The 14,171-nt window shown below is 55.5% G+C and overlaps 1 protein-coding gene and 1 pseudogene across 1 annotated transcript in view; one reads left to right on the plus strand and one right to left on the minus strand.

Annotated features, from left to right (window-relative positions):
* The first annotated feature begins 402 nt into the window (after positions 1-402).
* The window catches only part of MAP3K11 (mitogen-activated protein kinase kinase kinase 11), a 15,566-nt gene continuing 1,797 nt past the window's right edge, over positions 403-14,171 (plus strand). The window contains exons 1-11 of the mRNA XM_025046300.1: positions 403-665; positions 750-826; positions 1,055-2,351; positions 6,629-6,809; positions 7,001-7,149; positions 7,255-7,430; positions 7,562-7,805; positions 8,301-8,414; positions 9,283-9,418; positions 9,512-9,603; positions 14,087-14,164. Of these exons, the coding sequence (XP_024902068.1) occupies positions 1,616-2,351; positions 6,629-6,809; positions 7,001-7,149; positions 7,255-7,430; positions 7,562-7,805; positions 8,301-8,414; positions 9,283-9,418; positions 9,512-9,603; positions 14,087-14,164 (1,906 nt within the window). The 5' untranslated portion in view covers positions 403-665; positions 750-826; positions 1,055-1,615. The remainder of the gene's footprint in view (positions 666-749; positions 827-1,054; positions 2,352-6,628; positions 6,810-7,000; positions 7,150-7,254; positions 7,431-7,561; positions 7,806-8,300; positions 8,415-9,282; positions 9,419-9,511; positions 9,604-14,086; positions 14,165-14,171) is intronic.
* On the minus strand, positions 8,584-8,702 carry LOC112479270 (annotated as a pseudogene).

Below are 14,171 nucleotides of genomic sequence, written 5' to 3' on the forward strand. Positions count from 1 at the left end.
ACCTGACGGCATGAATGCGCAAGCGCAGGGAGGCGGTCGGCGGGGGAAAGAAGCGGGGGAGCCCTCTGGGCGTGCGCAGAGCCTAGGTCTGAGGGAAGAAACAATCCGAAAGGTAGAAGAGCTTGAGCGCATGCGCACACCTAGGCGTTGCCATCCTAAAGAAATCCACTGGGCGGAACCAAAGGGAGAGTGGCCATTGGATAACGGCGGAGTTAATTAGCGCAAAGCTCTCCCAATGAGTTACGGGAGGTGGGGAAAAAGGATGGAGGCGTGGACTCCCCAGTGCTACAGCTAGAGTTCAGCGCCACCGGAGCACGCCCCTCTTGGTCCTGGTCCGCCCCTTTTAGTGCCTGGCCTCAAACGCCATGAGCGTCTGTCTCCCGGAGAGGCCTCTACTTCCGGGTCACAACTCAGGTTCGGTGTGCCGAGAGCGACCCTCCAGAACAGGCGGGAATAGTCGAAATAGGATAGCGTCGTTTCTCTTAAAGTGACAGGCTCAAGGCAATTGGGGTCAACTCAGCGACTGTGAGGGCGACTTAACTATTCTGAATCCAATTCAGGATCCCAATCTCAGTTTCCACCCGCTGGGGAAGGGGCAAGAAGAAGTGGATTGTTTCCCAGCCGAGGGGAAGAGAACCTTAGACAACCCGTTCCAAGAGCTTGAGGTGCAGCAAGTTACATCCTCCTCCAATCTTCTCCACCCCCATCCCACTAGCTCTGCAAAACAGAGCCTCTGGTTCCCATTTCAGATCTGAAACGAATGAGGCACAGCCCTGCAACTTCTGGAACCAAGACCATACTCGAGTTTACCCCACTCTCAAGCCAGGTTCTTTACTCCGTTTTGCTAATGCGGATGCAGAGGGCGGGGGTGGCCCGTTCTTAGCGGAGAACCACCTCTGCTAAGGCTCGCTAAGATGGGGGGTTGGGGCTACCCTTCCCCTCCTGCTCCTCCTCGCCCGCCCGCCTACCCGGGAACTCCCCAGGCTCGGCCGCCGCAGCCTCTGGGAGGGGAGCGGTGCTACTCGCTCGCGTCATCTGATGCTGTTTCCTGCAGGAGGGAGAAGAGCGAAGAAAAAGTGAAACTCCACCCTCCACCTCTGCCTCCCGCCCCCAGGGCCAAAGTACAAAGGGAGGAGGAAGAAGGGAACGGGGGTTGGAGCCGTCGGGCCGAGGGAGCCGGGCCAGGAAGGGGCAGCTGGGCCCAACCAGGGACACTCCAGCCACCCCTACGCTAAAAGAACCAACCGGAATCCAGGCGCTGCCCCTCGCTGGCCCCACCTTACACTTGGTGGTTGCTGGAGCCAGCCTCCCAAGACTGCTCCGGGAGTGAGGGACACCTGGGCCCTTCTGAGCTGGCAATGGTGAGACGCCGGAGACCCCCGGGTCCCATCCCCGGAGCCTGACCACACTGCCCTGGGTTGCCTTCCTCTAGAAGCCCGAGATGCGGCGGGCTGGGAGGCAACACTCCTGGCTCCCTACAGAGGCGTGGGTCTGGGGCTGAGGGCCAGGACGCGGATGCCCAGATTCTGGGACTAGGGCCTCGGCAGCCAGCAAGGGTGGGGACCAGGGGCACCCAGGGAAGGTCCCCTACACGCCCCAACGCCGGCTCTCAGCCATGGAGCCCTTGAAGAACCTCTTCCTCAAGAGCCCACTGGGGTCATGGAGCGGCGGTGGCAGTGGGGGCGGAGGGAGCAGCGGCGGAGGCTGGCCAGACGGGTCCCCGAAAGCAGCGGCTTATGCCAACCCTGTGTGGACAGCCTTGTTTGACTACGAGCCCAATGGACAGGACGAGTTGGCCCTGCGAAAGGGAGACCGTGTGGAGGTGCTATCCCGGGATGCGGCTATCTCAGGCGATGAGGGCTGGTGGGCGGGTCAGGTGGGTGGCCAGGTAGGCATCTTTCCGTCCAACTATGTATCTCGGGGCGGCCCGCCCCCATGCGAGGTGGCCAGCTTCCAGGAGCTGCGGCTGGAGGAGGTGATCGGCATTGGTGGCTTCGGAAAGGTCTACCGCGGAAGCTGGCGAGGCGAGCTGGTGGCTGTGAAGGCAGCTCGACAGGACCCCGATGAGGATATCAGCGTGACAGCTGAGAGTGTGCGTCAGGAGGCCCGGCTTTTCGCTATGTTGGCACACCCCAACATCATTGCCCTCAAGGCTGTGTGCCTGGAGGAGCCCAACTTGTGCCTGGTGATGGAGTACGCAGCTGGTGGGCCCCTCAGCCGTGCCCTGGCTGGGCGGCGTGTGCCCCCCCACGTGCTGGTCAATTGGGCCGTGCAGATTGCCCGTGGGATGCACTACCTGCACTGTGAGGCCCTGGTGCCTGTCATCCACCGAGACCTCAAGTCCAACAACAGTGAGTTTTTGGGGAGCATGGTCGGAGGGTGGCATGGCCCAAGCACACACATACTGTCAACTCAGCTGAGCCTACCTGGGCCTCTGCTAGAGGCAGGAGCTCTGGCCCTAGGGGAATCCCAGTTGACTGGGACACCCCCTGTTCCAGAGTCCTTCATGCCGCAGCCCCAGAAATCCTTGACTGCAGCTCACGGCTGCCAAGTTGAAAATTTGGGATCTCTCAGGTGTGCCATAAGTGTCCTGCCTAGCCATGGCCACCACGTCATGGAAACAGAGCTCTGGATACTGGCGCTCCGCCTCTTCCCCCCTTATGCCTTTGGTGCTCTGCTCTCTTCTCCACTTGTGGTGGGCAGATCCTCCAGAACAGATCTCCTAGGGGAAACCCCCCCACGGTGGTTGCGGTGGTCAAGGCTGGGGCCAGGGCAGAAATCCTGGCCCCACTCCTCCCCTCGGCCTCATGACCTCTTGGCGGTTATTTCAACTCAGAGCCTCAGTTCCAGACTGTAAAGAGGGAGTAGCTGGGAGCGGGGAATGGCTTAATGGACTCAGCAGGCCCTGTTGTCTGATGCTAGTACACAGTGGGTCCTCAGCCATGAGTGTGGACATTTGGGGGTTGAGCCACCAAGAGGGCTTCACCTGGAATCAGCTCTTGGGGTGGAGATGGCAGGACTATGGGAGGCACTCCATCTCCGGCCATTTCAGGCCCCACGCACTGCCCAGCGTAGGCCCAAGGCAAGGAGTGACAAGCTCAGAGGGCTTCCTTTCCTCCAGCAGGCAGGCTTCCCAACAGACCAAAAGCGGGCAGCATTCAGAGAGGCACCCAGGTGGATGTCCAGGCCGGGCCTGACAAGAGTGAAAGCCAGGAGGCAGGATTCAGCACAGTAATGGGGACACAGGCCGAGGCCTGCTGGGGCCCAGGTGCAGGTTGTAGAGCAAAAGGAAATGCAGAGGGGTCAGTAGGGTTACTGGAGAGGCATGGACAGCTTTTGGGGGAGTGAGCATGGATATTTTGAGCCTCCTGGCCTGGGCTCACCGTGGACAGGGGACCTGGGGCGAGCGAACACCAGAACCCAGTGATATCCAAGTCCTTCCCAGGACCAGAGGGGCCGGGGGATGTCTGCCAGGAACCCCACCCACTCCCCTCATCCACAGTAGGGGGCAGTTTCCACCTCTCATTCAGGGTCCTAGCCATCTAGGGACCCCCACTCCCTACTGAAGCCTAAGGGGGATTCCCCAAAGGCCCCAGGGAGGAGGGGACGCTGTCTTCTGTTTTTCCTCCAGTTTTCTTTCCAGAGAAAATGGAACAATAGCCCAGGCCCCTGCTCCCCACCCTCCCCACCGCTTCCTGCGTTTCCTGCTGCCCCTGAGCCGGCTTCCTGCCCTTGCTCCAGCCTCTGCTCCCTCCCAAGCCCAGCTGCCTGCAGGGGAGGAAAGAGCTGGGGGTGGGGGGTTTGTGGGAGAGGAAGGAGCCAGGGTTTGCACCCCCACTCCCCTCCAGTTCCCCTGCTTCCCTCCCAGAGTCTGGGTGGTGGTGAAGGGCAGGCAGGGTGCCCTTAGCCTCCCCGATCCTGGCCTCCCACCTTGCAGATCCCAGTCCTAGGCCTGGGGTGCTGTCTGAGGGATTGGGGGGGAAGTCCCTGGACTGGGGGGGCGCAGGCAGGAAACAATGGCATGATTTTCCTGGACAATGGGGGCCTTGTGAGGAAGGCTGGCGGGGAGAGGAGGGGGAATTCTCCAAGCCCACGAGTCACAGGACTGACCAGCCAGCCCGGCCTGGGCCTGACCTCCCCCAATTCTCCCCCAAAGTATCCCCCCCGCCCCATTGGAAACCTGGACCAAGCCCCCAGAAAGGAGAAGTAGGGACCATGGGAGGAAAGCGGAAGATGTGCGAGCTGCCTAGGCCACTCCCGAGCCCCACAGAGGCCAGCCTGGGAGGGGGCTGGGGGCCAGGTCCCTTTCAGAGGCCAGGGAGTCCTAAGGGAACACTGAGGCAGGGGATCTCTAGTTCCCTCTCTTCTGGGTGGACCCTGACTGCCCCATCCCATGTCTACATTAGACACCAAAAGAGCAACTTGGGTTGGAACAAATTCGAGGCACTTGGAGAAAAACAGGGAATGCAGAGGAGAGGAAGAGGCTTCGTAGGTGTCAGGTCGAGCTAGGGGTGGGAGGTGGCAGAAAAGCTACCAGTACAAAGAAGTGCTGAGTCTTGGGTAAGTTACCTGGGCCTCAAGTTACCTGACTAAAAAGGGGGCCTCCCAGCCTGTGATACCGGTGCAGAAAGCGCTTCACTAGTCTGTGAGGTAACCACGTGTGGCTAGAGACCCAGCCAGGAAGCAGCAAGGGCTGGTCTTCAGGAGGATGGGTGGGTCCTGGCACCGGAGGAGGCAGGAGTCCCTCTCCAACCCCAGCACACAGACCCCTTCGCCTGGTCCCACTCCAGCCACCTGCTCCATGTTCTTCGGAAGGAGCTCATGTAGTGTGTTTACTAAATGGTCAGGTTCTGAGCCTCCAGCAGCTGGGCCAGAGGCTGCTGCAAAGCTGGGAGTAAGTTGTGATTGAGGAAGGAAAAGAGAGTCTACAGAGAGATGTTATTAGCAGAATCTTTAGGATAATTGACATTTAGCACATTAATGCTAGATGTCAGACCTTGCGCCAAGGCTTTAAAAAGTATGATCTTGTATAATACGCATGACAACCCTGAGGTGGCTTTTGTCGTCATCCTCAGCTTTATTAACTTCAGAACTCAGCCCCAGTCTGGCTCAGAGGGTGGATTACAGGACCATTCTCTGAGTTAGGAGAAATGGCAAGATTTGCCGGGCATGGTCGGATGATGAAGGTGGTTGTTGGGGGCGTACGGACATCAAGTAGGGCAGCTAATGGGCAGCTGAATTGACTCTGACTTAGAGCTCCAAATGTAGGAGATGCCAATGGGTGGCTAGGCACCTAGGGGAAGATAAGACAGCCTGGGGGCGGTGGGCAGAGGTTCAGGAGAGGCCAGGCTCTGAGGAATTGACAGGTTGAGGATGGGAGAGGCCCTGAAGGGAACGGCACAAGCAGAGAAAAGCCCCAGGAGCCAAAGGCAGCGGGGTAGGTCAGTGCCAGATGCCCCCACAAGACCCAGAGAGCTCGGCCAGCAGCAGGATATGGAGTTGTGTTTTTAGGCCTGAAAAAGTGCATACCCTGGTTCTGCCATCCCTTCTGAGAAGTCTCTGACTCACTGGGCTGTGTTAGACGCTGGGGCCTGCCTCGCACCCAGCGGCCTTCTGGTACTCCCCCCCAGTACTCTGGGCTGCCCCCATTACAGTGCTGTCACCTGAGCAGGAGAGCTGAGAGGTGTGTTCTAAAATGACACGTGTTCAGAAACGTAGCTGGCTTGGATGTCACTTCCCTACAGTGCAGTTGTCTATAACCAGAAAAGTAGAGAGGCCCTTTCAGACCCTGGATGATTTTATGACTTTGTCCTCTTTGTATTCCTCTAAAACTTCTCTCATTTGAGCCATGTTTTTCCTGATGAGAGATTTGCAATCTGCTTCTTCCTCTCTCTGTGGAGATGGTGGCCCCCATTTGGATCAAAGCCATGAGCCCCGGCCAAGTCTGACCATCCATTCCTACATTTATTCCAAGCTCCTCCTTTCTGGCCAAGAACCATCAGTTTCTTAGATCCCTTTCTCTCCACATTCAACTGCGTTAGTAGTTATCTTTTGGAGTCTTTCTCTCCCCTGGGAGTGGCTGCATTAACCACAGTGTGATATGGGAACTCGGGGCCTGTGGTGCCTGTTGGGTTCCCTCCTGCTCCCCACCCCAAGGGAGGTTCTGATTCACACTACTGCCTCAGCAAAATGACAAGACACGGGTGTCTCTTGAAATTAAAGGCACAGAGGTTAAGAGGCTGCAATATTGCTGATTTCTATTCAGTTCAGACTAGGTTGGAATCTGCTTTATTTGTGTGTGATCTTGGCCAAGTCATTTCCTTGCTTAGTTTCCTTCACCTGTAAAATGGGGACAATGATGTCTACCTCACAGATCTTTTTCTGTGAGTGCTAGAACTGAGTGTAAAACGTCTGGTCTCTAATAGCCCCTCCATCAACATTTCCCAGCATTGTTATTTTTTATCTGATTCTACCCCAACCCCAGCTGTGAGTTTTCTGGGGCAAGATCACCTCAGTGCTCCTAGAACCCAGCCAGGATGTCTGTCAGATGACAGTTTGCTCCCAGCTCCTCCCTGTACCCACCACCTGAGCCTGGAGCACCCACAATCCTGCCCCTCCTCTTCCCCAGTTCTGCTGCTGCAGCCTATTGAGGGCGACGACATGGAGCACAAGACCCTGAAGATCACTGACTTCGGCCTGGCCCGAGAGTGGCACAAAACCACACAAATGAGTGCTGCGGGCACGTATGCCTGGATGGCTCCGGAGGTTATCAAGGCCTCCACCTTCTCTAAGGGCAGCGATGTCTGGAGGTGCGGCCTGGGTGGAGGCTGGACAGGGCCAGCTGTGGGGCTGCAGAAGGCAGAGGTGGCTGCCAAAATCTAGGGCTGGGCAGACAGGCAGAGCCCTGGGGGAGGGACCCAAGTCATTTAGTTCTTGATTGCTTTGGGGTGCGATGGCAATGAATGGAGGAGGGGACACAGACCCTTTGTCTCGCCCACAGCTTTGGGGTGCTGCTGTGGGAATTGCTGACTGGGGAGGTGCCCTACCGTGGCATCGACTGCCTTGCTGTGGCCTACGGAGTGGCTGTTAACAAGCTCACACTGCCCATCCCGTCCACCTGCCCTGAGCCCTTCGCACAGCTTATGGCTGGTAAGGGAAGGGTGCGGGAGGGTGAGGGGCAGAGCTCCTTGGTCCAAAACACATCCACCCACAGACCTCTTCTTATTCTGTCCCCCCTACACGCTGTGCCCTCAGACTGCTGGGCGCAGGACCCCCATCGCAGGCCCGACTTCGCCTCCATTCTGCAGCAGTTGGAGGCGCTAGAGGCGCAGGTCCTGCGGGAAATGCCGCGGGACTCCTTCCATTCCATGCAGGAAGGCTGGAAGCGCGAGATCCAAGGCCTCTTCGACGAGCTGCGGGCCAAGGAAAAGGTAGGAGTCAGGGTCCCACGGTTAGGAAATACCAAGAAGGAGTGTCTCCCTGGTTTCCACTGGGCAGAGCTGGGATTGGCCCCAAGATCCCTACCGTAGTGACCCCACTGCCTTCACTACCCTGTTCTCAGGAACTACTGAGCCGCGAGGAGGAGCTGACCCGAGCGGCGCGTGAGCAGCGGTCACAGGCGGAGCAGCTGCGGCGGCGCGAGCACCTGCTGGCTCAGTGGGAGCTGGAGGTATTCGAGCGCGAGCTGACACTGCTGCTGCAGCAGGTGGACCGCGAGCGGCCCCACGTGCGCCGCCGCCGCGGCACCTTCAAGCGCAGTAAGCTCCGCGCGCGCGACGGCGGCGAGCGCATCAGCATGCCACTCGGTAAGGGGCGGGCTTCCTCACGCCGCCCGCCATTGGCTGCATGGGCGGAGGGGTGGAGTCAGGCGGTCGTGCTGGCCGCACTGGGATTGGTTTAGGGTGTTGGTGGGTGGACCCGTGAGCTGCAGATTGGGAGGGGTGGGACTAGGCGTGTTTGTCTGGGCGGGTTCTGGAGAGGATATTTGCATGTCGGCCTGGGAGTGGCTGCGGCCGGGAAGGGGCGAGGCTCATGGAAGTTCTGGGAAGGCTGAGGGGCGGGGCGAGCGGGCTCCCGGGAATCAACGACTACGCTAGGCATCTTCGGATGGTGAAGTCCAGGCGGTCCGCTTTCCTTACCGAGAGCCTGGGGCCCAGGAAGGCTGTGAGGCTGGCCTCAGTCACAGTCACCGTGCCAAGCCCGGTCTCTATACTGCCTACGAGCCGGCCAGGGGTCCCTGCAGGTCGAAATCTGTGCTCTCCTTCACCACAAACCTGTACCTGCTTCCTTCCCAAACCCAGACTTCAAACACCGCATCACTGTGCAGGCCTCGCCCGGCCTGGACCGGAGAAGGAACGTCTTCGAGGTCGGATCTGGGGACTCGCCCACCTTTCCCAGGTTCCGGGCCATCCAGTGTAAGAAACTTTGCTGTTCTATGCCCTTCCCCCTCCGCTTATCCTCTGTCAAACCCTTTCTTTTCTTTTCTTCTTTTTTTCTTTTTTTTGTAGGCGAGGCGACTCTTGGTTGACCTCACAGATTGCAAGGACTTTGTCAGCTTATAGTCCCTTATTTTTTTATTTTTTACACTTACAGCATTTAGTCTTCCCAGGTGGTCTCCCATCTAAGTACTAACCAGGCCCGACCCTGCTGAGCTTCCGAGATCAGACGAGATCAGGCTTGTTGAGGGTAGCATGGCTGTAGACTGTCAAACCCTTTCTTAACGTTGAATCCTACCACTGTCTCCTCTTCCTCCCAGCCTCCAGTCTCTTCTCTCAGTCTAGACTGGTACTTCTGAGTTCCCAAGCAGCATTTTTTTACTAATTTTTTGAGGTTAAAACAATTGTATGACACTAGTATCTTTTAAATGTCATGCTAACATTAACTTAATTCTTCACAATTATTATGTGAGGTAGCTGTCCTTACTAAGTTTTACAAATGAGAGAAGTGAAAAAAGCAATTTGCCTAATGTTACACATCTATGAGTCAGAATTCAAACCCAGTTTGAATTTACTGCAGTGTCTGTATTACCTTCTAAGCAGCAAATGCCAGCTGAAGGACTAGATGAGATGCCCCACCCTACTACCAACACCAGGACCCAAACCCACCTACCTCGCCCCAGTTCTGTTCAGTTCTGTGACCCAAAGCCCACCTAGGAATGGATTGGGGCCCAGCCTGCTCTCATCCTATAAGACATTGCCCCTGAAGCCTGACTCTCACGATGGGGGAGAATAAGGATCAGGACTTTTGACCTCAGCTTAGATTCCATCGGTTTTTCCCTTGCAGTGGAGCCTGCAGAACCAGGCCAGGCATGGGGCCGCCAGTCCCCCCGACGTCAGGAAGACTCAAGCAATGGAGAGCGGCGAGCATGCTGGGCCTGGGGTCCCAGTTCCCCCAAGCCTGGAGAAATCCAGAATGGGAGGTGAGTACCCAGGTGCCCCCAACCCCAGCATCATCTGCCTCCCAATAGCCATGAGATTCACGAAGCACAACTCCCCTCCCCTCCTGTTACCAGGAGAAGGTCTCGCATGGACGAAGCTACCTGGTACCTGGATTCAGATGATTCATCCCCCTTAGGATCTCCTTCCACACCCCCAACGCTCAATGGTAAGTGGCCTTGTTGCCCTCCAGCAGACTCTTGCTGCACCCCTTCTGTAGTTGTTGTGGGGGGCTACCAGAAGCCATCAGGCACAGCAAGGCCAAACCTAGAACCCAGGTCTGACCTATAGGCCCATGACTGAGCTGGGTACAGCCCAAGCCTCAGCGAGCCCAGAGTCTGGTACCCCTGTTCAGGCCTCTTTCCTAGCCTGCGGGGGTCACTGTGTCCTCAGCAGGCTCTAGAGGGAAGGAAGATGGAATGGTATTCCCCATTTGGGATACAAGAGAAGCTGGGCCCAGAGAGAGGAAGGAAACAGTCCATGTGGACTGGAGACAGACAAGTGGCTGCCATACTGTGCTTCTCAGAGTCCCGTCTGAGAAGCTTCTATGTGGAGAAGGGTATACGAAAGCTGAGCAGGTGGGGAACCAGGGCCCATTCTCACTGCATCTGGGGTTGTTCTCAGCTTTTCTTCACGATGACAGCCCTTACTATGTTCCAAGCATTCCATGAAAGCAAAAACCCTGTGAGGGGAGGTGCTATTATTATTCCTGCTTTCGAGATGAGGAAACTGAGGTTCCTAAAGGTGAAGTAACCTACCTAAAGCCCCCAGCTAAGGATCTGAACCCATAGTGACTTTGGTTCTCATGCTCGTGGAAAGCTTCCTCTAAACCTTTCACTTGTAGAAAGAGTTTCTCACATTCGAACAGCTTGGGAAGCTAGGGGGTCAGGCAGAAAGCAGGGCTCATCTCTACACCACCCAGCATTGGCAGGGGCTAGAAAGTTTCAGCCTCCCTTGCCCGTGGGTCTCTTCAGAGCTCCCAGCTGCACCTGCTTCTCACAGCCAGAACACAAGACCTGGCTTAGTTGCTGTCAGGCCAGTGTCCTATTCAGCAAACGATTTAGACTCTCTTCTCCCACTTGACCCAGCACATCACCTCCACTACTACGTGAGTAATCACAACAGCTAACATTTATTGGGTCCTTCTCTGTGCCAGGAAATGCTGTGAGGTATTATTATTAGCTCCATTTTATCGAGGAGGAAACTGAGGCACAGAGAGGTTAAGTGCTTTGATATAGGGCACACAGTACAACCGGGCTTAGAACCGGGTCTGACTCCAGAGGCAGAGCCCTGGATCCCTGTCTGCTGCACCATTTACTGCTCTCGCAGCTGCATTGCCCCAAGCTGGCTCTGCCGCAGGGACTGAATTGAGACTGGGAAGGCTAAGAGGCCGGCTTGGATTCACCTGCTCTAGAATGTACCAGGCCAGAAGGGTCAGTAGAGAAGTTGAAGCAGCCTCTCATCATGTTCTGCAGATCCCTTTGTCCTTGCAGTCAGGGGCAAAGACCAAAAGGCCTGGACCCCATCCTTCTCAAGCTTGCCACTTTACCTGAAAGGACATCACCTGCCCCAGCCCAGCTGCTGGCTGAGCACTGGGTTCCCTTAGCACAAGCCCACATTCCAGTCACCATCTTGAGCCCACAAAAGTGCATGACCTTGACCTCCCAGCCACCCAGAATCAGAAGCCTGGCTGAATATCAAAGAAGAGCCCCTAAGACTGTCCCAGGCATAAGCCACAGCATTGGGGAACCCCATCTTCCACCTCTATCCCCAACTGGGTGTCCTGGTCCCTGGGGAACTGGTGGCACTGAGTTGCATATTGGCAGATGCAGTCAGGCCACAATGAAAAATTGCCCTGTGATGCCTGTTACCTGGAGCTGGCCATGTCCTCTCCATGAAGCCTCACAGAAGCAATTTCATCTTCATCTTTCGATCAAGAATAGTTGTGCTACTTTCTTCTAAACAGCAGGGTTGCCAATTCTTAGTGCCAGGAAGCTTAGAGGCTAATTAAACCCTTGCTGAATTACCTTGGGCAAGTCACTTACCTTTTGGAACCTCAGTTTCTCAGGCCATTGACTGCAGGAACTTCTTGCCACTCATGGTGTGTTCTGACCTCCATTTTCACTTAGCTTTGTCCCATTTTTCTTGCTTCTTTGAAACATGTTTTCCCCCTGTTCTGTTTAATCCACTCATGGTGTGTACTGACCTCCATCTTCACTTAGCTTTGTCCCATTTTTCTTCTTTGAAACATGTTTTCCCCCTGTTCTGTTTAAACTCACTATAAATAATCAGTTTCTTTACCTTTAAAATGGGGTGATAACGATCACCTTACGTGGTTGTTGCAAGGATTATAAGAATGGATTCTGCCATTAAACATGTATTGATGCATTTTATGAGCAAGGCATCAGCGTGTTAGAAATCAACACGGCCCTGACCTCGGAGAGGGCCTAGTCTGGAGCAGGAGGCAGACTCCTGAATAAACAAGTACAGTAGAAGCAGTAAGTGTGGGGACAAGGGCTGTATTAAGGCATAACATGAGCAATAACTGCACAAGTTAGGGGCTTTCTAGGAAGGCTTCTAAAAGAGAAAAAAACTCATTTTCCTCTACACTCTGCTCACTTCACTTCTGACACCAAATGTGTGAGATTGTTCCCCACACTGACCAATTCTCCGACACCAGCTGGGTGTCCTACAGTTCAATTCAAGTCCAACACTATCTACCTGGAGTTCATTACCTGGACCCCACAGGTTAAGAGCTCCGTCCCCCAAGAATGCTCCCACTTCAGATGCCATTTTCAAGTCCAGGTTGTCACGTGCTTCTGACCAACTGGCTATGAATCGGAGGTTCCCACAAACCCCTCTTCAGGTTTGATAATTTGCTAGAGCAGATCACAGAACTCAGGAAAACAGTTTACGTACTAAATTACCAGTTCCTTATAAAGGAAAGATACAGATCAAGAACAACCAGATCGAAGAGATGCATAGGGCAAGGGATGTGGGAACGGGGACAGGCATCAGTGCCCTTGCGAGCACAACCCTTTCCCAGCACCTAGGGGTGTTCACTAATCCGAAAGTTCCCTGGACCCCTTCCTCTAGGGTGTTTATGGAGGCTTCATTACACAGACATGATTGATTGGTGAACTCATTGACCAGTGATGATCAAACTCAACCTCCAGCCCCTCCCCACCCCAAAGCGGGGTGGGGCTGAATGCTTCAACACTCTTTAATTGCGTGGTTGGTTCCTCTGTCAACCAGACCCATCCCTAGGGGCTTTCCAAAAGTCAACTCGTTAATATGAACTCAAGTGTGGTTAAAAGGGGCTTGTTATGAATTTTAAAAGATGCTCCTTTTACCTTTATCACTCTATCACTCTGCCAGGAATGAGAGGAAGACCAAATACATTTCTTATTATAAATCACAATATCACAGCGTCACAGAGGAGGTGACATCTGAGCTGGGTCTTGATGGGTGGGAAAGGTTTGCTGGGCAGAGGGAATAGTGTGTGCACAGGTGTGGGGCTCACCAGACCTGAGGAGCGAGAAGCCTGGCTGAAACTCAGAGGGGAGGTGAGAACCAAGGAGTAACAGGCAGGGGCCAGGCCCGCGCCGCCTGGGTCTGTGAAGCCCAGTGCAGCCCCAGCACATCGGTCAGCAGATCATTGAATGAATGAGTGAAGCTGGAAAAACAAGATGGAGGCAGTTTGGGAAGGTCCTGGAAATTACGGGGAGTTTTTACGCAGAGACCTGTCTTAAGAAGCAGAAAGACTGGGTGAAGGTTATGGCTGACGATGGTACCCGCCCAGGCCCAGTCCTGGTTCACAGTAGAAGCTCATTTTTCTCTGCCTTGCATTTCTTCCTCTTGGCACACAGCCAGTGCTCCACTCCAGGCAGGCCTACTCCATGCCTGGCCCAAAGAGGAAGGGGAAGACGGAAGGGACAAGGCTGGGGAAGGCTTTCAAAACCCAGCCAAGGAGCTTGAACTTTCTTCTCGTGGCAATGGAGAGCCATGGCAGGTTCTAGAGCCAAGGAGGACCCGACAGAATTGGAGTTTGTGGGAGGTCACCCTAGACCCCTCCCTACTTCCTCAGCGATGGGTTCCCTAGGCCCACGGGTAGGACAGAGATGTCCTGAAATCCAGAGCAGAGTCTGCTTGGGAAGTAATGGAGGGCAAAGGCTCCGTTGCCCCTGCGGAGGCCAGCCGCTCCCCTCACTGGCTGTGCAGCCTTAGACAAGGCCTCAATCTCTCCGAGCCTAGAACCGCCCCCCACACACACACACACATAAGGATCAGACAACATAATGGCACAAACTGCCCTCTCTGAGCCTCAGTTTCTTCATTTCTGGGATAGAGACAGTGATGTGTGCCTCCGGGGTTGTTGTGTACATTAGATAGAATTGCCCTGCGTGCCCCAGATAAGTTCCTGCTGGAGTGGGGGCAGGCAGGAAGAAGGTAAGGTGGTCACAGGGCATAGGTCCTAGTGTCGTCCCTTGGTCCCTGCAACTCTGGAACTCAGAGGGGAGTTGAGAGCCAGGGAGCCGGGGCAGGGAAGATGTTGTGGGGAGCAGAATCCAGTCCTTGTTTCAGGGCCACTGAGGGGGTCCCTGGAGGCCAATATGAAGACAGCCTAACCTGTGTCTCGCCCCCGCCACCAGGTAATCCCTTGCGACCGAGCCCGGAGCCAGAGGAGCCGCGGCGGCCGCCGGCGGCAGCAGCAGCAGAACGCGGTAGTGGCTCCGG

This window comes from Pteropus alecto, unplaced genomic scaffold (assembly GCF_000325575.1).
Source record: "Pteropus alecto unplaced genomic scaffold, ASM32557v1 scaffold43, whole genome shotgun sequence".
Taxonomy (NCBI): Eukaryota; Metazoa; Chordata; class Mammalia; order Chiroptera; family Pteropodidae; genus Pteropus; species Pteropus alecto.